The 24514-nt window shown below is 31.5% G+C and overlaps 4 protein-coding genes across 4 annotated transcripts; 3 read left to right on the top strand and 1 right to left on the bottom strand.

Annotated features, from left to right (window-relative positions):
- The first annotated feature begins 2872 nt into the window (after nucleotides 1-2872).
- Nucleotides 2873-4111, top strand: LOC110625465 (transcription factor MYB1). Its single transcript, XM_021771064.2, has 3 exons — nucleotides 2873-3073; nucleotides 3145-3274; nucleotides 3345-4111. Exons 1-3 carry the CDS (start codon nucleotides 2941-2943, stop codon nucleotides 4024-4026), a joined length of 945 nt encoding a protein of 314 aa, XP_021626756.1. The 5' UTR covers nucleotides 2873-2940; the 3' UTR covers nucleotides 4027-4111.
- Nucleotides 4112-6412: 2301 nt separating this feature from the next.
- On the top strand, nucleotides 6413-8945 carry LOC110625467 (ubiquitin-like protein ATG12). The gene is made up of 6 exons (XM_021771066.2): nucleotides 6413-6545; nucleotides 6688-6746; nucleotides 7333-7401; nucleotides 7530-7592; nucleotides 8466-8566; nucleotides 8731-8945. The coding sequence occupies exons 1-5, from the start codon at nucleotides 6506-6508 to the stop codon at nucleotides 8523-8525; spliced, it is 291 nt and encodes a 96-aa protein (XP_021626758.1). The 5' UTR covers nucleotides 6413-6505; the 3' UTR covers nucleotides 8526-8566; nucleotides 8731-8945.
- A 1673-nt stretch (nucleotides 8946-10618) lies between these two features.
- Nucleotides 10619-11879, bottom strand: LOC110625466 (transcription factor MYB4). The gene is made up of 3 exons (XM_021771065.2): nucleotides 11412-11879; nucleotides 11200-11329; nucleotides 10619-11116 (listed from the first exon to the last, which is right to left on the bottom strand). Exons 1-3 carry the CDS (start codon nucleotides 11593-11595, stop codon nucleotides 10786-10788), a joined length of 645 nt encoding a protein of 214 aa, XP_021626757.1. The 5' UTR covers nucleotides 11596-11879; the 3' UTR covers nucleotides 10619-10785.
- A 6118-nt stretch (nucleotides 11880-17997) lies between these two features.
- LOC110625464 (AP2-like ethylene-responsive transcription factor AIL1) lies at nucleotides 17998-21257 on the top strand. The gene is made up of 9 exons (XM_021771063.2): nucleotides 17998-18309; nucleotides 18457-19081; nucleotides 19191-19273; nucleotides 19418-19426; nucleotides 19591-19679; nucleotides 19780-19853; nucleotides 19968-20018; nucleotides 20247-20323; nucleotides 20544-21257. The coding sequence occupies exons 1-9, from the start codon at nucleotides 18150-18152 to the stop codon at nucleotides 21056-21058; spliced, it is 1683 nt and encodes a 560-aa protein (XP_021626755.1). The 5' UTR covers nucleotides 17998-18149; the 3' UTR covers nucleotides 21059-21257.
- Nucleotides 21258-24514: the final 3257 nt, after the last annotated feature.

The raw sequence follows: 24514 nt of genomic DNA, 5'->3' as shown, positions 1-24514 counted from the left end.
TATTTTTTTTCCTTTATAATTTTTTAAGATTTAAAGCTAAATTGTTTATTCCGCCACCTTATTAACGTGTACACTAATCTCTCTGCTTTCCGGCGGATCCCATCTTAAGAGAAAGAAATTTTGCATGCTTTAGTTTGATGGAGACTTCCCATTACAAATCATTATTTTTCTCCACTGAAGGGACATCATATATTGATTAATATATATTAAACGGCCTACTTTTTTTCCAAAAAAAAACTCTCAAAATTATATACATCACATTTACTCCAACTTATAAACCATATGATTAACATAATTCCTGTCATCAGTGTACTAAAATGGCTTTATAACCACACATTGTCGAAAAGATTTTTGTAATTGTTTTTTATTGGAATTAAAATTCCTAGAACTGATAAAAAGAAAGAAAAAGAAAACTGGTAGATATTTAATGAGCTTCATTCATTATCAAGAGTGTTATTATAAATTTGGGTATTGTTTTGGACAGTGAAATAGATATGTCTAATGAAAACTACATTGAAAAAATCTTATGAAGTTTCACAATTTCCTTAAAATTGGCTTTGAGTCTTCCTTACATAGTTTAGGTAGAAGGTAAAGAAAGCCTTCTTCTTGAGAATCTGAGAAATCACTATGAAAGAGTTCAAATTCTAACCTTGTGTTGAAACTTATATAATATGCCAAATCTAAGATCGACAATTTTATTGGGGGTGGGAAGTGGAGGATTGAATTTTAAATTAACTATTTTACAATTTATAAATTCATGAGATAAGTAGAACGATTATAAAATTTTTGACATAATATATATATATATATATAATTTTTTGAAAAATCAAAGAGCAAAGTACCTGGCGAGTTCTATATCGTATATATTTCTTTGGCAGGACCATAGCAGCCACCGCCTACAATCATTACCAAAAAGGCCTAATAAATATAGCTATTAAAAATCTGTTTAAAAATTATTTAGCTATTTTTATAATTAAAAGTATTTTAAATTTAATTTAAAATTATTCATAATTAGATATTTAAGGGAGATTTATATTTTAATTTCTGGATATTGTCATTATTAATAAATTAGTTACTATATTTTTAAAAATCTATTAAAACATTTTTAGATTTTCTCTCCGTCAACGAAATAGTTCTTTTGTGTTAAAAACAGATAAATAATGAGTGAGAAAATTTTTAAAATTTAATTTTACCCTCAAATAAAACCTCTTATTTAGTTTTTGGATATTGCTATTATTAATAAGTCAGTACCTATATTTTTAAAAATTTATTAAACCGTTTTTATCTTTTCTCATATCTATTAAAACATTCTTATCGTTTCTTTCCGTCAACGAAATAATCCTTTCTCCTCCTTTTCCTCCTTAAAAAAGAAGAAAGAAAAACAAAGACAAATATGATGATGATGAGGGAGAAGAAGAAAAAAAAAGAAGAGGAGGAGAAGAAGAAAAAAGAAGAAAAAAAAAACAGAATAAGGACGTTTTAATAAATTTTTAAAAATATAAAGACTGATTTGTTAATAATAGTCATATTCAAAAACTAAATAGTAAATCTCCCTATATTTAAAGAGATATTTTCTTCGGAAGTAGTCAAATACACTTGTAAAATAATTTTCAAAGTGAATGTTAAGCATTAGCAAAAATTTTATTATGTTGCATATTAAAAACAACGAAATAAATAATAGAAAGATTTACAATTTAATCATTGGATATTACCATTGTTAATAAATTAATTTCTATATTTTCAAAAATTTATTAAAACGTTCTTATATTTTCTCTCCGTCAATAAAATAATCATTCCATTTATTTCTACCGCTAAAAATATAGTAAAATATCAAATTACCTCATTCTTCTCCTCCTCCTTCTTTGATTCTTTTTCTTATCCATCTATTCTTCCTCCTCTTTTTCTTCTTCTTTTGTTCTTCTTTTTCTTCTTCTTTTGTTCTTCTTTTTCTTCTTCTTCTTTTTTAATTCTTTTTCGATTTTTCTTTTTATTCTTCTTATTTAAGGAGGAGATTCTTCTTCTTCTTTTTCTTCATCGTCATCTTCTTTTCCTTCTTCTTTTTTTTTTTCTTCTTATTTTTTCTTCTTCTTCATCATCATCGTTTTCTTCTTTTTTTTTTTCTTCTTTTTTAAGGAGAATGATATAACTATTTCATTAACGGAAATAAACAATAAGAACGTTTTAATAAGGGTTTTATTTGAGGGTAAAATTGGATTTTAAAAGTTTTCTCTCTCATCCTTTATCTAGTTTTTAACAAAAAAGAGGACGGAAGAATTATTTCGTTAACGGAAAGAAAAGATAAAAACGTTTTAACATGTTTCTAAAAGTACAGGGACTGATTTGTTAATAATGACAATATCCAAGAGCTAAATAATAAAAAAAAAACTCAAAAGAAGTGTATAGATAAAGTTGTTATAAGCTTGCGGATCAACATTTATTGTATAAATTTTCCTTGATGTGTGGAAACCAAGGCAAATGAAATGGCTTGATTTAGATATATAATGGTGAACAAGAATAGCTTGACTTTAGTGGGCAATTGACAAATCAAGAACATAGATCTCTCATCTCTCAAGGCAATGAACATGTGAGGTTAATTGATTTCATTTTGTTTTTTTTCAACAAACTTTCAAAAGTATAGAAGAAAGTTAGATTGAGGAGAATGCAGTATGAGAAAGGCAGGTGAATGCATTAGTGACAATTTTAATTAATATCATCTCCTTACTGCTACAATGACATTTATGGAGCTACTACACTATTTAATATTTAATATGAACTTAAATAAATAGAAATGTTCATGCAAAACAGACATGAGTTTGATGTGATAATTCTTTAAAATTAAAAAAAAAACGAAATTTTTTATTTTTTCTAGTATAAATAGATACTGACAGTGTGTTTAAGAGGAAAGAAAAGAGATTATCACTGAGGGAGAGAGAGAGAGAGATGGGTAGGAGTCCTTGCTGTGCAAAAGAAGGACTGAACAGAGGAGCATGGACAGCTATGGAAGACAAGATTCTCAAAGACTACATTCAAATCCACGGTGACGGAAAATGGAGAAGCTTACCCAAGAAAGCAGGTGAGAATTTCACAATTTTCTGGTATAATTTGATGGAAATTTGTGAAGATAATTGGTTGAACTTCTTACAGGTCTCAAGAGATGTGGCAAGAGTTGCAGGTTAAGATGGTTGAATTATCTGAGGCCTGGAATAAAGAGAGGAAACATAACACATGATGAAGAGGAGCTCATTATCAGGCTTCATAATCTCCTGGGAAACAGGTAAATAATTACTATCTCTTCTTTGAAGCTTTTAAACAAACAGATTTCATGCTTGATTTTGTGGCTGCAGATGGTCCCTGATAGCTGGGAGGCTCCCAGGACGAACAGACAATGAAATAAAAAACTACTGGAACACCATTATTGGCAAGAAATTGCAAAACCAGGAATGTTCCTCTTCTTCAAGGCATGATAAGCAAATCAAATTTAAGCAATCTCAACGCAGAATAAAACCCACAATTCAAACATCCATTTCCATTGTAAATGCTGATGCAAAAAAGATTTTCTGGACAAAAGCTTCAAAGTGCAGCAAAGTTGTCATACCGATTAAAACTGGATCGCAGAATCCTGTTGATGACAACACGGTGGTGCCACCACCCTCAATGCCAAATATCTCCGGCGACCTCCACAGATATTGGCAGTTCACTTCAGAGGACGAGGATAATAATAAGAATAGTAGTAGTTCATCTGATTTAATGTTGGATTTTGAGATGGATGAAGAGCTTCTATCTGATTTGCTCAATGCAGATTTCTCTTTGCTGAATTACAATTTGGAAAATGGAGCTGCCAGTGAAACTAACACTGTATGTGAGCATCCCAAGTTATCACTAAATTCTGAAAAAACCCTGCTGCTTTTGGATGATGAAATCCAGGATTCAGGGTTTCCCTCCATGGATGCTTTGATTGAGTTTGGTGAAATCAATTGGATTCAAGATTTAGAAAATAAAGGAGCAGCAGAAGAAGAAAAGGTCTAAAATTGCTAGGCAGCCAACAGCTTTTAAGATAAAATAATTTGCTAATATTTTAAAGGAAAATCAATGAAACTATCTCTGTTTAACCTATGTTGTTAATCAATGAGATTGTAGTATCTATGCAAACTTGATTAAATAACAACTAAATTAATTAGCAATTAATGGCGTAGACAACCTTCCAATCACAGAGGATCTCTTTCACCTATTATGTTTCTTGTCCCATTTCAATGATTTCTGTGAGAAACCTAAAAATTGAATATGAATTCAATATAAATAGTTGACGATTTGGGTCTAATCCTTCCCCAATCTTTCAGTTTGATTGCACTTCAAAATTATCATATTGGTTGGTTTGGTCACCATGGCTGGAAATTGAGCTGATCTACTATTGGTTAATCTATAAAATAAAAAATTGTACTATTGGTTAATCTATAAAAAATTAAAAAGATGAGATGATTGATATCGACAACGTAAATTAGTAAAATTAATAGAATGGATGAACATAACATATTATTTTAAATTTATAATGAGTGAGTAAAAATGTATTAATTATGAAATCTATTAAAAATTTAATTAATACCGATTAGTGGATAGAAAATCTGTATTTATGAATATAATAAAAATCTATTAAATTATATTTTGATAACGGTGAACATCGTAATTGTTAAAAACATAGTTAGTCTTAATAGAGTATAGTATTGAAATTTCTGCGATTATTTATTACTTTATTTTACTCTTCTTAGGTGTACTTTAGAGCGATTATTACATTGCATCACTTAAAATTTTTATTATTATTTCAATCTCCATTTATTTTTAAAAAAATTTATAAAAAAAATAATTAACAAAAAATATTTTTCCTCATCAAAATTATAACTAAATCATTTTCCATTGAAAATTTTATTAACACTGGAATATATAAATTTATTTACATATTTTATTTTTAAAATAAAAAAAATAAGTTATATTGTTGTAAAATATTTTTATTTTTACAAAAAATAGTTTTTTTAAAAAATATTTTTTATATTTTTTGGATACTAAAAAAAATTAATAAAAAATATTTTTTTAATAAAAACAAAATTAAGTTATTTTTCATGTTGTAAAAATCTTATTATATATATAAATTTATTAATATATTTTATTTTTTAAATTAAAATTAAATAATAAAAAATAAGTTATTTTATTAAAAAATATTTTTCACTGTAAATAATTTTCAAAATGTAAATTATTTTTTGCAAATAATTAAAACCTTAATATTATTTTTATTATTTTAATTTTAAAAAAGATAAGTATTTTTTATGTTTTTAGTGAAAAATTGAGTTAAAAAACTGAGAATCCAATTGGAAGCAAATTTAGAAATGAAAGTGATATAGATTGATTTTGATTCTTAAACCGAATTGATATCCACCACCCTTAGTCAAATGCACGAGAAATCCCTAATTTAACTGGAAAATAATCTTGCAATAATTGAAGTTTGTGAAAATATTACAATTTCGGAGAACTTCCATTAGAATTCGTTTTAAAATAAAACAAAGCAAGATATGAAAAAATTCCATAATAATAATAATAGTGTTTAGGGGTGAGCATTCGGTCGGTTTGATTCAAAATCGAACCGAATCAAATAAACTAAAAATCAAAATTTTAGTGTTTATAAAAATCGAACCGAACTGATTTTGATCAGAAACCGAACCGAACCGGTCTGATTTGGTTCGATTCGGTTCGGGTTGATCGGTTTCGAATTTTAATAATTTTTTATTTTTTACACTTTATTTTTAATATTTTAAAATTTAATTAAAATATTTTAATTTTAATATAATTTAATTTCTCTATATGATTAAAAAAATATATTATTATCACTAATCGATTCGGTTCGATTTTTTTAGTTTTTTTTTATTAAAATCAAACCGAACTGAAATAACCAAAATTTTTGAAATTAAGAATCGAATCAAACCGAAATATATAAAAAATCAAATTAAATTTTTAAATCAATTCAATCCGATCGATTTTTTCAGTTTGAACCGAATACTGATCACCTCTAATAGTGTTACTCACTTATTATACATGTGGATTAAATATATATTTAGATAGTGTTTAAAAGGGTAAAAATTTAAATTTAGATTTTATTCAAAATTTATTGAATTAAAAATATTAAAGAAGTAAATTTATTTATTTATATAAATTATAAAAATATTTTGAAAAAATTATTAGAAATAAAATAAATTTATAATAATTAATTTATATATTATTATAATTTAAAAAATATATAATAATTTTAAAATAAAAAATAAAAAATAAATAAAAATTATGAGAGGGAAGCGGTGGGGTTAGATTAATTAGGAAGAAAATTTGGATGGGCTTGGATTAATTATGAAGAAACTCCGTACTTCCTTTCTGGCCCAATTTCGGTAGAAAGGGCCATGAAGAAGCATTAAGATAATCTCAAGTAGCAGCAAAATTCCCAAACGACATCGGACTTCTCAAGGGAACAATGGCATCGGCTGCTGAGTCGCCGAGTTCTGTTCGGAAAGGTGAGTTAAGATATCATCTCAGTGAAAAACCAATGATTGATTATGTTCAAGTGTGCATTTCAATCTGTTAATCTATTTAAAATGCTGGTGTTTAACTTTCTTTGACATCTTATTATAATCGTGGGTTTTTCATTTGATACAGTGATTGTTCAATTAAGAGCAACTGCCGATGCTCCTATACTCAAGCAGAACAAGTTCAAGGCATGTCCTCTCATCAATCATCAATACTTTCACGGTTATACATGTATTTATGTATATGCAGTGAAATTCTGGGTGGGTTTATGCGCATGTGGGTTTGTGGAATAAGCTTAAATCAGATGCCCTTTTAATCTAGATGACCATAAATATAACTAACTGCTGCAATTTTGGGAAGATATGACGATTTGATTCTAATTACTATTCTTAATGTATGCTGATCTAGTGCAAACCTACAAATTAGTCTGCTTGAATTGTGTTCAAACTGTAAAATGGTCATAGCAATTACCTTGTTGAACTGGAAATCAAGTTCATTGCAAGCTTTTTGCTCTTCTTTAAGAGCATATGATTGTTAGATATGTTGACCCAAGGATGCATAATCAATGTGAGAGGATTTTGATTCTTTTGTGAAGAACTCCTCCCAGAAAATAAAGTGCCCCTTCAGAAACTGTTTCATATTACCAATGGTTGGAATTCTTATCGTTTTATTTTCTTCATTTTATGTATAAGGTGGGTTTGATATTTCCTTGGATTGATTTTGGCAGTTGAAACTTCCCTTCACTGGATGACTGACTGTTGTTTATCATGGCAGATACCTGGAACTGATAAGTTTGCTAAAGTGATTGACTTTTTGCGGAGACAACTTCACAGAGAGACAGTGGTAGCTTATCTTTGATGCTTTCATTCACCTCCCCCCCACCCCAATCCCCACCCCCAAAAGAAAATTGTGTATAATCTATGAGCTTCAGAATACTAATATTCATTTTTTTTTTCTTAATCATTTTGTAGTTTGTATATATCAACAGTGCATTCTCTCCAAACCCTGATGAATTGGTTATTGATCTATTTAATGTAAGTTCTTGTGTTTTTAATTATTTTGTTACCTTGGATTTTATGTTTCCTCTTTACTTGTGGGCCTTTGACTGTGTATGGATATCTGTTATACAGAAAATCATCTAGCATATGTTCTTCTGTCTCTTATTTTGTCCTTGATGAATGCGATCTGAGTGCATTAGAAGAGCATTGATGAAATACAGCATTAGGTACATGATAAATTATGAATACCGAGTGATGGCACTATTCTATGGTATATGGTATGAAACGCCTTAGTATAACTTATTTGTGTATTTTTTTTTTTATGTCCTGGATTTTGGAAAATTTTTCTTAATATTCTAACTCTTTGGTGGAAGTATGCAGTAGGTCACGTGAAATAGCTATTAGTTTTCATGTACTGTTCCTGACTGCCCCTTAGCTAAGCTCTATGCTCAAGTACAAAATTTTCATATAAATGAAAGTAGATTCTGTCTGACATTGTCTGTGGTATCCTGTGGTGTCTATTCCTATTATAAATATGTACTAATTTGTATTTAACTAGCTACCCTCCTCTCGTGATGAACACAGCTAAGTACTGCATCATTGCGTGTTCTACTTGTACAATATGATTTTGTGAATAACACCATACGAGTTTCAAATGTTGATGTATGACAATGAACTGAGGTGTTTTATTTGCTGGGGAGAAGAATTCCATGAAGTTTTTGTGAATTTTGTCTTAGTTTTTCATCAAAACCTAAGGGGTTTAGATTTTTGTTATTTGGTTGATTTATTTCATTAAGATTTTCAGTATTAAGTTCATTATTGTCCGCTTCCAAACTCACGCTATTTTGATAGTTCACTATGTATTTCTCAGTCTTGTAAGTTATAATCAATTCTACTTCAAAAATGCAGAATTTTGGAGTTGATGGTAAACTACTGGTCAATTATGCTTGCTCCATGGCATGGGGCTAATTCTGACTCGGGGATGCAATGTTTACTTCACTGTTCATAACGTAAGAATTAAGAACCTTTTGTTATTAGTTGGATTATCGGTAATCCTACTTGCTTTTGTTGATCTAATAAGGGATAGGACGAATTTGTTGTAGTATCCTTCACCTTGGCCTTTTCTTGCTTTTCATTTACTAATTACTAACTTCACTTGGTGTTGCTTCTGAAGATTTGTTCATACAAGAGTACATGATTTGCGGATAGACTGAAGGTTATGATAACCAGATGGGGATTGGGAATGGAAGATTCACTTGTATTGTAGACCAATACTTGGCTCCTGGGCTGCTCATTTTCTTGCCTTTTGTTCATTCAATGTACTTGAATCATTAAATTTTTACGTTTACTCTTTTTAATTATTTAAGTAAAAATCTTTTGGCATCCCAACATTTTGATTGCAATTTGACATAAAGATGATATGTGGCTTTAACATGTACTGTTTAGCTTTGTTTTTCCTTGAGGGTTCTTTGAGGCGTTAAGTGTCAGCCAACTATCAAATTTTTCCCACTCTCGGTCATGGTCTAGTTCGAAATCGAACCCAGATGAGCTCAAATTAAAACTGAAATTGTCAAATCTGAATTGATCACAACCGACCTTCAAACGGACTGGACCGCCATGCAGGTCTGTTCGTAAATGTTTGAATGGTGACAATATGGGACTTGCTATTGTTTTCCATGTATTTTCAGCACATTAATTAAAATTTTATAATGTCATTGAATTTCAACTTTGAGTGATTGATGGAGAAACTCAAATTAACGAGAGTTTGCTGGATTCTTCTTTTGAGCAAACTTGTCCTGGCTTAGTGCTAACCCATATGAAAGGCTACTTGAAAGATGAATGTCTTCAAGCTTGTGGGGCTTCATCAACAATTTTTGTGTCATTTGGTTGGTGAGTACATTAAATCCATCCATCTACTGGTACGATTACCTTCGTAAATATAGTGATACCAAAAAAAAAAATACTCGATCAGATACGGAGATTTGTTGTTCCAGGAGTAGTATTTCCAGATGCTTTGTGCGTCCTTGTTATTACACTTGCAGAAACGAAATCTGATAAGATTAGACAAATGGGTTTAAGGATTACAAGTTGCAGTTTCAACCGTTGTTCAAGGGAATCAAGCTTCCACTCTATTATTGGGTCTTATTATTTAATCTGTCTGACAGGACCACAGTGGTCCAGAGCTGGACGTGAGGTCATAATTGGGTGTTTTGTTTATGTGAATTCACTAACTTGTACCTGATTTGTTCACCTTACAGCTTCTGTTATGGCTGACCAACTACTGCAAGTTGGACATCTATATGGTATTGTAGTTACATGGTTCATCAGGACAAGTTTTCAAGATTATTATATATTGCAATTTGATTAATCCATTGAGATCAAGATTGTGTAAGCAGACAAAAGGGATTTCTCGTATTTCAATGCTCAAAAACACAAGATGTCTAGATACAGATGAAGTCCAATCATCAATCACGTAATAAAAGAAATCCGGTTTAGCATTCTGAAAACGGCTTAGATTCATTGATTCATTACTATGCCTGCATAATATCATCTTCTAATTCTCCATTTTCTCCCAGAAAGTCCAAGGCTGATCAATAATATTCCTTCCTCTCCCAAGAATTATTGCCTGCCTCTTGAAAAACATGGCATATATTTCATAAGCACAACACGTGAGGAAAGTTATTACACAATTTCCTAGGAAGAAAGAAAAAAATCCAAACTGGCATACGAAAAGATACTATGATTCAGAGTAAACACGTAGCCCTTTTGTCTCGTCATATTAAAATGATTCAAGTGTCCCCAGTCATGGAGACATGTCCATTGTTTTTTGGTGGTTTTCCATCTTCATACCTCTCTTTCCACCATCAAGGAATCTGCCAACACCTTCAACTGCTAAACTCCAAAATCTGCAGTCTATAAATGCTTAAGTTCATTGCACAATTTTACTCTCTCCACCTTGATTACTGATTGTATTTTGGGTAACAATTGGCACCTAATCTTTAATGTAAATGGAAAACTAAAGAAAACCCAGTTCACAAAATGATACCCAGTTCACAAAATGATTGGGCTCCAATCAGAAGAAACTGCACATAACTTCAACTCTACAAAATTAATGAGTAGATTACAAATTGGACAAGTTCATGAGACTTCTCATTTCTCATACAGCATGATATGTCTGCACTGTGCATTTGTTTCGTGGGGTGAAAAAAACAAAAGTTTACACCTTTTATTACATACTAGTGAATCCCTCATCCATTTCAAGGAAATTGTTCATCCACTCTAAGTCCAAAGGATCTTCATTGGAGAAATCAAAAAAATCATCCACATTGAAAGTGGCATTGGAGTCTTCCTCTCTTGTATTATTACAAGACATGTTCTCTTCTCTCACCTCAACAATGTCCACTTTCCCGGCTGTCATTTTCCCATCCATGGATTCTTCTCTTGTTGAAGCTCCACTTTGTTTCTCTTTTTGGTTTATTTTCTTGCTCAAATGAGAATTCCAGTAATTCTTGATCTCATTATCTGTTCTACCCGGTAATCTTCCAGCAATCAAGGACCATCTGCAACAAAAATATCAAATGAATCAAGGACTGAAAATAATCAACTCAAAACCGTACAAGAATCCGACAAGATGAGAGAGAACCTATTTCCTAGTAGTTTATGAAGCCTCAGAATCAAGTCCTCTTCTTGGTCTGATATGTTGCCTCTCTTGATATTTGGTCTTAAATAATTCAACCACCTTAGCCTGCAACTCTTACCACACCGATTAAGGCCTGCATGAATCAAAGGTCAAAGACACATCAAGCTTTCAGATCAGAATTTAGAATACTTCAATTCAGAAACTTGCAACAGTACCTGCTGTGGCTGCAATAATCTTCCATCTTTTTGCACCATGAATGGCAATAACTTGGGCTAATTTTCTATCTTCTTCTGGCGTCCATGCTCCTTTGTTGACCTCTTTCTTGGTTGGAATATTTGTCATGGTCTCCACAGGCTTATCTTCTCTTTTCACTGACTCATCATGTGTACTAGGATCCATAGATTTTCCTTTTCCTATTGTCTCCTCTAGTGGGTTAAAAAAGAGAGAGTCTGAGTCTCAATGTGTTTCTTCTCTGGTGTGCTTGTTAAAGAGTCACTGTGACATCTAACCTTCTTGTTGGGAGATTCTGAGAAGAAAGGCTCAACTACCACCTATATATATACATACATACATATATATGAGAAATATAAGAGTCAAGACCCAATCAGCAATTGATGATTAATGTAATGAGAGTAGTATGCAAAGTTTTAACTAGATTACTAGGTTAGCTCGTAGCCACTACAATGGCTGCTAAGCTAAAAAGGCTTATATATATATTTATTGATTGATTTTTTTTATATTCCTATGTGCTTATTTACCTGCTTTCTGGCAATCAAGGAAAAGTCACAAGTCAGAAAAAAGGTCCACATATCAGACCAGTGGCTGTGGATGTCCATTTTTAATAAATAAAAGAGCTTCCTCTTTATCAGTGCCAAAATGTATATATTTTTTATATTGGACGCATGCATTTTTTAGAGTCAATCGCCATAAAAGGTTACAACTTTAAATTAAATAAAATTCCATTTTTTAAAATTTATTATAATTATAATTACTCTTTTAAAATAATTTATTAAAAAATTACTTAAATTAAAATTACTGAAAACTAATTTACTTAATATCAAATCTCTTTTATTTTGTGCGAGACCAGATGCGAGATCGGATGCAAAATAATAGTGCAAACCTGAAGTTCATAAAACGTCTCAAACCTCATTAATCTAAATGCACGAAACAGACCGAATCCATCGTAAACTCAAGACTAATGAGAAATTATTCAGTCCAATAAAGTGATATGAGAGAAAACAGCTAGTCTAGTCATTTCGCAGCCTTACTCGTATGCGTTGAAAAATTAAATTGTTGTTTCGTGTGGAGAGAGTATCTGACAAGTCTGTACGAAATTAAATGACAAAAATAAATAGTACCGTAATAGAGAGACTATTGGATGTGACGTATTTTTTTTTATCTAAATTTAAATATTCAAACTGTAAATTTTATTTTCTGAATTTGAGAGATAAAGATATTTAGGTTTGGTAATGGAATAAGCACTAATAACAAGTGGAATGAGTAATGATGAGTGTATGTTATTTGTAAATTTAACATAATAGTTTTCATGTTAATTTAATAAAAAACGTGATTGGTTTTGGCTTTTTAGCTTATCAATACAATGGATTAATTTTTTATTAATTTTTTGGCTTTTTAGCTTAATGAATAACATTAATTTTCACATTAATTTTTTTATGTAAATTTAACATAATAGTATTTATAATAACAAAAATATTAATGTGAAAATTTATGACAAAATCTCATACCCTTAATTCCCAAAGAAATCATTTCCCTCCTCATCAAACCGTTAGATTTGCTTACCCACTTTCTCCATCAAAATCAATGGTCTGATTACAAAGATGAAGTGAGAGAGCATGTGAAGTGATATGGAGATGCTACACGGTAACTTTTTTGTTGAGTGAAACCGAACGAGAAAAGGATCTCATTGGCAATCTGAAACTTGAGATTATTTAGAAATTAAAAAAAAAATTACAAGAATAAGAATTATAATTATTGTATTATCATCAAATTGGCTAATTAAGTAATCATAGGGCAAATAGACAGTAATTTTTTAAAAGATAAGTCTGCATAAGTCCAAGACCAAAAGCCTACGATTATGCTTCTTTGCTTAATTCCACCTGGCTGACTGGGACAAGGATTTGCCCACGATTTTATTAAGTACACCGACAGAAAATAGTTCTAACGAATATTTATTTTATTTAAAAAAATTAATTTTTAATTTTTTAAAAAATATCAAACTATTTATTTAAATAATTTCTATAATAAGCGATTCAAATTATGATTTAAAAATAAATAAATTTAATTAATGCGTGAATTGAGAGGTAAATTTATTTTTAAAGAACACTCAATCATTTAACTAGCGATGATATATTCAAAGCAAATATAATATAGGAAAAATTATTTTTTAGTTCTGAGGTTTAACGTAATTAACACTTCTATCCCTCTATTTTGGCGATCCAACACTTAAGTGCCTCATTTTATTTTCTGTCCAAATTCGTAGTCCTTCCGTCCAAAATAGCCGTTTGGGACACGTGAATTAACAAAATTAACCCTCACTAAACCCAAACCCAAATGTCTCTTCTTCTTCTTCTCATTCTTCTTCTTCTCCTTCTTCTTCCTATCCTTTTCTGCAACTTCTTCTTCTTCTTCTTCTTCTTTCTCCTTCTTCTTCTTCTTCCTACCCTCCTTTCTGCAACTTCTTCTTCCTACTCTTTTTGCAACTTTTTCTTTTTCTTCTTCTTCTTTCTTCTTCTTCTTCCTACCCTTTCTGCAAGTTCTTCTTCTTCTTCTTCTTCTTCTTCTTCTTCTTCTTCTTCTTCTTCTGCAACTGGAGAAAACATGAAAGAGAAAAAAAAGGAATTTCACATTAAGAGAATGATATTTCTGGAAAAAATTATCACCTCTCACTTTTGACTCTTTGACCAAACGGTTTAAATGGACGGAAAGACTACGAATTTGGACGGAAGATAAAATGAGGGACTTAAGTGTTGGGTCGTCAAAATAAAGAGACAAAAGTGTTAATTACGTTAAATCTTAGGAATTAATAAGTAATTTTCCCTGTAATATATTATGAGATGTGGATATTGACTTTTTTTCAATTATAAAATGCTGAAAAAACAATATAAATAGAAGTTACATGCCAACTACTTGAAAAATAATAATAACACGGAATCAAAGAGATCCTCATACACGTGTCACGCACACCGAATTTTTCTTCTTTTTTTTTTTACAAAAAAATATACGAAAAGCTCTAAAATAAGAAATTTTCTAGACCGCCAAGCTTATCTATTATAGATGAAATCAGATTCAAAAAAACTAATGTTGATGTAAAATTTATAAAACTTTCCTTAGATAATCGATCCAACATTTTAAGTTTTAATTAAAATTTATAAAATCTTTTTTCAATTAATCGGTTCAACGGTTTAAATTTTAATTTAAATACACGAACATTAAAAATTAATAAAAAATATTCAATTTGATGATGTGAAGTGAAGGAAAACAGTTAATCTAATCACTTTACAGTTCTGTCCGCATGTACACCAGACGAATTAAATGATCGTATGATATGAAGAGGGGTCTAACACGTCTGTAAATATAGACCTAACAAAAACAAATGGTACTGTAGCAGAAATATCGTTAAATGTTACTAACAGATAAAAAAAAAGAATAAGATGAGAGAAACATCTTTCTCTATCTAATCTCATATTCACATTGTAAATTTTATTTTTTAAATTTCTAAATATCATTATTTATTCAAATTCATTTTATTTTTATTAAATTTTTTCATCTTATTAAAAACATTTATCTTGATAGAATTTTGAAAATCAAGAGAGAAATTAATAATAGTATCTAATAAGTTTAGGCAGTTTAATTTAATTTTTAAAGTGAATCAAATCAATCATATTATATGAATTTTAAAATATAAAATATTAGTGCAATACAAACATCAAAATACAAAAAAAAACAAAAACAAAATCGTTATCACGTGGTGTATGATTGATTGATTGTACGGACACACGAGTCACGAGCATCTTTTCCTTTTTAAATATTCCACTTCTATTCTTCTTTGGACCTGAATTTATCGGTTAATACTCTCCGTTTCAAAATTCATTGCCCTGCGTAGTGTGACAAAATTCACACCCACAGATTCCTTTTCATCCCTTAGATCAGTAGCCTCAATTTCATTATTATTATTATTATGACACGTCTCATGAATTCTATTATCGATCCATCTTCTTAATTTTGATAAATTTATTTAATAACTGCATTATTAGATTGTCTATGATTGATCGTTTTGATTTAAATGATTATTTTTTATGTGTTTAATTTTATAATAGATTTAATTTGAATATGTGAGTTATTTATTTATTTTAAATCTTCTAATTAAGCTCATGATCAGTGGCGGAGTTAGAAGCTTCTTTTTGATAGGGCATCGACTGCGCCGCAGTAGTACCTTCATCCCCTTCAAAGCATTTTCCGATCGTCGGTACGACACGTGACCCTTACCGTACCTTCCCTCCGCACCTGCTCATGATTAATGTCTTTCTCTATGGGTCTCATGATTCAAAAGAATGCAATTAAATAATGACAATACAAATCTCATTTGTATGAAAATATATGATTTTATGTCCTATCTACTTCTCTAAAGTAGTCTTTTTTTATATAATAAAATAAAATAATTTTAATTCTATCGTAAGTGGTAAGATAAAATAATGTGATTAGAATATTTTTAAAATATTTTATTTTTTAAATTTATTTAATATGAGTTTAAATTATTGAATTTCATGAAAAAATTTGCCGCCCAATTAACTCAAGTTAATAGACATGTTTATTTTCACGTAAAAGACAAAATTAAAAAAGAAAAAAGAAAGAATATTAGATACAAACAAAGCTATTTTATTGTATGCACGTGTCTCACAATAGACTTGTAATTATTTTTATACGAACTGAAAAATGTAATTGATGACCGCTAGGTTTCTCAATCCCGATCAAGGGTCAAACCCGCGGTAAGGGCTCATCATCCGAAAGCCCATACATCCTCTGTACTGACAGATCAGGCCCTTTCGATCCTTGATACCAGACTCCCTTTTAATTTCTTAACCAGGTCGGCCCAGCCTTCACTGCTCCTCGGGCCGACCCCTTTGGGTCCAGTTTTGTTCCTATCTTCCGGTCTAGCCTAGAACCAGGAAGAAGATTCATCCACCTGTCTTGTGAGCCCATCTACACACGCACAGGGAGAATCAAAGGCCGTTACGCATGGAGCAGAGATTTGATTCCCTCGTACGTCCGTATCAATGTAGCAGGGACAGGTGGACCAACGATATACATTCTATTAGTACGTCACTAGCAGACAAAAAGAAACATATAAAAGGAGAATTACTCTCCTCTATGTCTAAGTTTTTTCCAGTTTTACAGAACCATTGTAAAACTCTACTTTCTGGATCTCAGATCATCAGTAATTAATATAATTAAAATAATAAAAATATTATATATTTTATATCATACGATTAATTTAGAAAAAAATTAAAAAACTAAAAACAAAATACGAAATTATTGTAAAGTTTCATTTGCTTTTATATAAAAAAATATATGGTTTCTTTTTGGGCAAACTGAGAATGGAAATCATCCTTTAGCAAGCGCAAGTGAATTTCACGGTGCACCAAATCCAGGAGCACGTAGTCCAGCCCTGACTCCAACCTCAACTCTTTCAGTAATCTATAAAATTGGGCTGAAAATGTTTTAAAAGCAAAAATGGGTTTGGGTCAGCAATTCTTAGCCTGACCCAACCCTATTTCTTATATGGCCTAATATAAAGAGATGCTCTGTTATATGAAAATTCAATTTAATTTATTTATTTTTTAATAATTTTTTATTAAAAATAAAAAATTCAATTCATTAAAAAAAATAAATTATTGTATAATCTTACAATAATTTATTTAAATTATTTGATATCATGGTAAGTGTACTTCACGCATCTACAGAAAACTGATTGATTAGCAAGTACAATAAAAGCCCAAAAGAGAGAGACAATAAATGTGAGAAAGGACCAGCAATAATGCAAATTGTTGGGACCAAAGCAAAATCTTTACCATATAAATAATAATAATAATAATAATTTTATTATAATCATTATAGTGAATTATTCTATTTTTTAGAAGTTTAGAAAATATATTTTTAAAAAAAATTATTTATTAAAAAAGTATGATGTAATTATATTTAGTATATAAATTAATTTATTTTTATAAAATTAATTAAAAATACAAACTAAATAAAACATTTTTTTATATGTCTAAATGTAATTTTTTGTTTCCCCAAAATTTGTCTCTTCTTAAGGGGAGAGTTCAAAGCTTGCCCTTCCTAAAATTACCAGAATAACCCTATACATGCGTCAGGATCCACCGTTTTATCACAGGCAGTCATTTTTTTCAACCTCTGCATGCGTCGAGTGTGAAGTTGGAGAAGGTGCCGCTGTGAGACCATGGCATAATTTAGAGCCGAAATTTGGTGCAGTAGGTTTCATGGGAGTATAAATTTAGCAGGAAGATCTAGACCTTTAAAAAAGACAGAGATTCATACAGAAGGCATCAAGTAGTCTAATCAAATAAAAGTAGAGTCCATTTCCATCAAACGAAAAGGGTTTTATCAAAATTTGGACACACTCGGATTTTGTTTATTGTGTAGTGTATATATATGTGTGTGTAAGTGATGGACAGACTGACTCATGGCCACCTCTGCTAAAGGAAGGGCACATAACCCAAAGCTTCATTGAGAGAGACAGAGAGAGAGAGAGAGAGAGAGAGGGAGAGAGAGGGAGAGAGAGAGACAGAGAGCTTCGTTTCAAATGTTTTGAAGTTTGAGCTTTAAAACCATAAACCCGAGTCAGTGAAAACGAAATTAACCAGAAAAGATACATATATTAGTAACCCAGAACACAGTTTCTGAGATAGAAGGAGATGAGTAAATGGTTGGGATTTTCTCTGACTCCACACCTGAGAATCGATCAAGGGTTTGGTAGAGATGAACAAGGAGGTTTCTCTTCTGTTATGCCTTTGCGCTCTGATGGTTCTCTCTGTGTTGTTGATCCTTTTAGACGTTCCTCTAATGCTTCTCAAGGTACTGCTTCTTCATCTGCATGCAACCCTTCTTCTCTTCTCTAGTTTTGATTTTCAAGGTAGCTAGGGTTTTGTTCTTAAAGTCTTGAATGTTAAGTGTATGTGTGTGTGATCTTCTAACTCGTTGTTTGAAATGGATATTTTGTAGATTGGAGATATGAAAACTCCATTGATGGGACTAGTGCAAGTGAGGAGGGTCCAAAGCTTGAGGACTTCTTAGGTTGTTACTCAAACTCCCCTTCTGATGAGACCAAATTTTACTGCCAGGAAGACCATACCCAAAACCAAAGTAATGGAATCAATGTTAATGTAGTACCAAGCATCAACAACAATGGAGATATAGACACTAGAGACAATCTCACAAACCCACCTCATTTAATCCAATCTTATCATCATTACAATGAAAACCCACATATCCTAATCCCTAGTGACAACCTCCAACACTGCGATCCAAACCCTAGCCATAGCCATAACAATAGGATGTATAGTTTACCGTTCGAGAGTGGTAGTTCAGTTTCTGGGTTCAAGTCTTGGCTAAGGCAGACACCATATTCTGGCGATAAATCTTCAAGTGAAGCAAACAATTGCAATTTTCAGCCATTATCACTCACAATGAGTCCGAGTTCTCAGAATGAATTGGCTGCAGTTTCTCCAGTGCAAGCGGTTGACAATCGTAAAAGGCCTATTGGAAAGTCTGTTGCAAGAGAGCCAATCCCTCGTAAATCCATTGACACTTTCGGACAAAGAACTTCACAATATAGAGGCGTCACGAGGTACTAACTATTACACGTTTATGTACTTTTGTCTCAGCAGAAATTATGGATAAGTTTGCTTGAATTCTCTCATATGTATGTAAAATTTTTGAGTGCTTGATGCTGTTAGGCATAGATGGACTGGAAGATACGAGGCTCATTTGTGGGACAATAGCTGCAGAAAAGAAGGACAAACAAGGAAAGGAAGGCAAGGTGGGAGAGACAAGCTTCATCTTTTTTTGCTCTCTTTATTTTCTTCTTCGTTTTAACTCTTTTTTTCACCAAAAGAATATGCTAACGGCTGCGTTTTCATGCACTTTTTGGGTCTTCTCCTTTCGCTATGTCAACCTTGTGCAGTTTACCTTGGTAGGTGAAACTCCTGTGTCCGGATTCTTGTTTTATCTTCAGTTGTTTCTTTTTTTTTTCTCTCTTTTTTTTTTAAATTGCATTTATTTAAAAAAAAGATAAGAAACATTGGGTGGTGTGCATGTTCTTTCTCCTTCATTCTTTTTGTTAAATGGTTTTATCAGGTGGTTATGATAAAGAAGAAAAAGCAGCAAGAGCTTATGATTTAGCTGCCTTGAAGTATTGGGGACCAACAACTCATATAAATTTCCCTGTAAGTCTATGCAAAAATTAACACCATTTCTATTAATTTCTTGAAGATGATTATTTCCAACTTGTTTTTCGAACCTTATTCATTTAATGCTTGTATATAGTTAAGCACTTATGAGAAAGAACTTGAAGAGATGAAGCACATGACCAGGCAAGAATTTGTAGCCAATTTGAGAAGGTTAAATTCTCTCCTCTCTGCAAGCTGTTTTGCAATCTTCTTCATATTAATTAATTTCAAATTGAAAAGGAAATGCAGAAAGAAAGATTGATTGCTTTCTTCAAATTTTGGCAGGAAAAGTAGTGGGTTTTCAAGAGGAGCTTCTGTGTATAGAGGAGTGACAAGGTGATGGCAGAAAGCGACCTCAACGATAAAGTTTTACATTATTTATTATTTTTTGCAGGCTTTTCAGTTATCGTAGGCAATAATAGGCAAACATTATTATGCATGTGGATACGATACCATTACCAAGTCTATATGCTTTAGACTTTAGTGTGCTAGTTAAAGATCATCCATCACCATATCTTTCTTTCTTTCCCTTTATTTGCTAAGTTGTTTTCCTTTATCTGGCAGGCACCATCAACATGGAAGATGGCAAGCTAGAATTGGGAGGGTTGCTGGGAACAAGGACTTGTACCTCGGAACTTTTAGTAAGCCTCTCCTCCTCTTCTTCTATAATAATTTTGCATGTATACTATTTTTTTGTTGGATTTAAGACACACATGGACCATAATCACGTGCATGTATACGATATTTCATAATTGCTCTTCGGTATCCTGATAATTCTCCAATCAATAGGTTTACAGATTATACTTTTACTAATCTGCACAAGTCATGGAACTTTCAATTTGTTGCTTGATAAAATTATAGGCACGCAAGAAGAAGCTGCTGAGGCCTATGATATTGCAGCGATTAAATTTAGAGGTACAAGTGCTGTTACCAATTTTGATATAAGTAGATATGATGTGAAGAGAATTTGCTCAAGCTCTACACTCATTGCTGGTGACCTTGCCAAACGATCACCAAAAGACTTGGCCCCATCGACGCTTGAGGACAATAATTCTTGTGCTTCATCAACATCTCCTCAACGCCTTCTTGCCATGGCAAATTGTGAAGCCTCTGATGAATTGGCTGATACAATGTGGAATTCAAATTCGGACGAACATCAACAGCGACCAAGTGCTAGTAATGCCAACAATCCAGTGAGTTCAAAATGTTCGGTTGGCTTAGCCGGCGAATTCAGCACAGGTGTTGGAGATTACACTCAAGGTTTCTCCTCGTTGGAAGGCTCAAAGTATGAAGATGGTAACAATGGAAGTAATGATAGGATTAGTGGTTTAGGATTAGTTCATCCAGTCCCCATGTTTGCATTGTGGAATGAGTAGGGATGAGCATTTCACAGATTATTTGTCTTCGACTTTTAGATTTGAGAGTTCAAGTTATTAGAAACTGTAGGGAAAAAGAAAATTTGGTAGATATAGAAGGGTACGTAGCAAATGTCGCAAGAACTTGAATTTCAGGATTACGAGATTAAGGTTTTTTTAGGAGGATTCATGAAAATGAAAAGTAGTAAAATGAAACGAATTCAAAACTTTCGCAGTTAGTTCCGACATTAATGGCCAAATCTCACCTTGTTTCCTTCGTTGAAACAAAAGAAACCATGTCCTACGTTGTTGGTTGGTGGGTGGGTTGATGGCAAACCTGTTCTAGTTATGACAATAAATTGAATTCTGGACCTGAATTCAACTAATCATACATATTATAAAGCACCCATCAGAGTTCAGTTATTTAACTATATGGTCGAAATTTAACAAAACAAATTAAAACAGAAACGATGGAGTTGATAGAGATTCTATTAATCTCATGCATGGATTTTCTCAAGAAAATTTTTATAGCCTTCTGTTGATGGGTATATCCCATCAAACACAAACATACATACTATGAAAAAGTCAAAGAACTTGAGTGATTCCTTTGACTATACTATAGACACTGAGCACTGAGCACAGAGCAGAGAGAAAAGAGAAAGAGAGAGAGCATCCAAGAGGCAGCAGCTCTATGTAAAGGGCTGTCTTAAATTGCGTGCCGTTATAGCCTCATGTGCCCGTCTCTCTCTCTCTCTCTCCTCTTGCAGTCATTCTAGGGCTTTTATTCAGTGCCAATCCTACTCCTCTTGACTGCGCGTAGTGTTCACTTCCATCGTTGAATTTGTCTCATTGCTATTAGAAATCTATTCCGATATATATATGCATGACATCAGACACTGTGCAGTACAATTAAGAAGAAGACAAAGCAAGCAAGTATAGGCAGAGGTAGAATAAGGAGTTAATAGTTTAGATGAGAGCAGAACAGAATCCCAAACCATGCAACAAATCTCAAACCCTACACTCTTTAACTCTTACGTCCTATCTAACAACCTAAACCCTAATTTTTTCTTTTTTGTTTTTGGGTGATCGAATCTAAAGCCCTAATTCACTAGAATTCTTAGAAATCTAAACGTAGATTTATGTGGATCCCCTCTCGTCTGCCCCGAATCCATCTCTAAATTTTCTCACTGCCATTTCGTACATATTCGCTCAGTCTCTCTGCATCACTATCAGGATTTTTTTTATTTTTCTCCAAAATAATTAATCTTGCTCATATATGTAATTCTCCAGTGCTCATATTATTTTAATGGTTAAATCTTTGAATATTGATAAATTTTCATTTCATTTTATTTTATTTTAATAAATTGTTTGAATAAAGTCCCTTTCCGTCCTAATTAAATGATGAAAAATTTACACAACTGTTAGGGCAAAGGAAAAAGAAGATTTTTATGAATAATATTTCCAAAATTAGTTTTTTTTTTTTGAAAAACCTTTGGGGTGTGCTTCTCGTTCGACTCAATTCAACCTCCCTCTGAATGTTAACCTCCAAAAGAAAAAAAAGCAACAATTTCCAAGGCAATACAGATTTTAAATATAAATATATTTTATTTGGTAAAAAAAATTATAATATAATGTAATATACATCAGCTAAAGGTGTAAGCTTTCATGATGTTGAAGGGGGTCCATGGCCCATCCCTCCATTTACTCTCTTTTTTTGTCTCTGCAATTCCAGCATCTCTCTCTTCCCTCTCTCAGAGAAATCATTGCAAATGGATTGAGGGAGAAAAAAAGATAAAAAATAAAAACAAAAACAAAGAAATAAAGAAAACCCTTTATGTAGAATTTCAAAATAAGGCTGTTTGAATTCTTCTTAATTACCAAAAATAAAAAAACTGAGACATAATAAACATCACTTTCATGGTCTTTAAATGACTGAAAATTAAGAAAATTACTTGAAACAGAAGTGTTTCTAAAGTGTGGGTTGGCGATAGACGTAGCTAGGGAGGTTGCCCTGGCCTAAAATTGATCTACTGTGCAGTGGTGATGGGACAAAAGCGAGAGGGCTGTAGATTCTGCTGCTAAAAGACAGTTGTTTGGCTGAGAAATTAACATTTTAGGAAGTGTTTAAATAGAAGTGGGGTGGTGAGTGAGGATCAAGCCAAACATGCTTATTGCTGGAGCTGCATTTCTACTGTTCTCGTAATAAGGAGGCTGGCAAATGCCATGTGATCTTGCCTTGGATTTTCTCTTAGCTTTACCACTATCTTGGCTTCCTCTTCTTTATTACACATGTATTTTACTGAGGCTCAAACACCTTTATCACTTTGTCATAGGCTCGTAGCTGCCTGAGATTTTCTTTTCCATTATTATTTTTTATGCCAATAATTTCATGTCCCACATTCACCTTTGTTTGGATGTGTAGAAAATAAAGGAAAAAAAAAAAAGAAAAAAAGAAAAATTGACTGAAATTGTCTCTTATTTGGAAAGGGAAGGTAAGTAAAACAGAGGAAGGAAAAATAAGCCTTATTTTCTGTTTATTATTTCCTCTTCAAATTAATTAGAGAGAAAATATCAAATTTATAATAAAATAACATTTACTTTACATATCAAAATTAAGGTTCTAATGTCCAGAAAAATATAAAAATTTTGATATATGTGAGTGGGTTTAGCCACGCATTGTTTTATTTTTTTTTATTCTCCAGTTACGTATAATTGCTACTGTTTTACAGCATTATTTGTGGCTATTGTACAGGGTCGTACATACAGAGATATTATTTTTTTGTCATGTAACTATTTAATTTCCCTCTTAGTTTATACTAATAGGACTAAGATGTAACTAGATCCTTTTCCCTATTCAGATGAACTGAATTCCTCTTTTGATAAATTCAGATTCCAGTCAGTCTAAATGCTTGATTATGAAGAATTGTGCGCTAATGAACTAATTTGCTGACGGTCCGTAGATCAAAGATCATAAAATTATCCTTCAAAAGTATTTTTTTAATATATATGACAGAATAGTAAATTAATTATAATTTTCTTCTCTCCTTTTATTTTCTTATCTTCCCAAACAATATAAAATAACTTTATTTTCATTTCTTCCTTATTTATTTTCCCTCTATCCCAACAAAAAGAAAAAAGAAAAAAGCAAAGAGAAAATACTTTTTATTTTTTTCTTATTTATTTTCTTTTTTTCTCTCTAATATTTAATGCTTAATTTTTATTTTTTATTTTTTATTTTTTATTTTTTATAAGAAATTGGTTATATTTTTTTATATTTTAATTTAGAAGGCCCTTATTATAAAAATTTTTAATTTACGTTGTCATCTAAAATTAATATGAATAACAACTAGGCTAACACTTGAAAAGGAAAATTTAATTTTAATTTAATAAATTATATAATTTATTCACTCATAATTAAATTTGTCTCATGCATTGTCATTTTCAAAAACCCATGACGGCCCTAAATTAAGTTACAAA

This window comes from Manihot esculenta, chromosome 11, assembly GCF_001659605.2.
Source record: "Manihot esculenta cultivar AM560-2 chromosome 11, M.esculenta_v8, whole genome shotgun sequence".
NCBI classification, from domain to species: Eukaryota; Viridiplantae; Streptophyta; class Magnoliopsida; order Malpighiales; family Euphorbiaceae; genus Manihot; species Manihot esculenta.
This window is presented reverse-complemented; position numbering and strand designations above follow the sequence as displayed.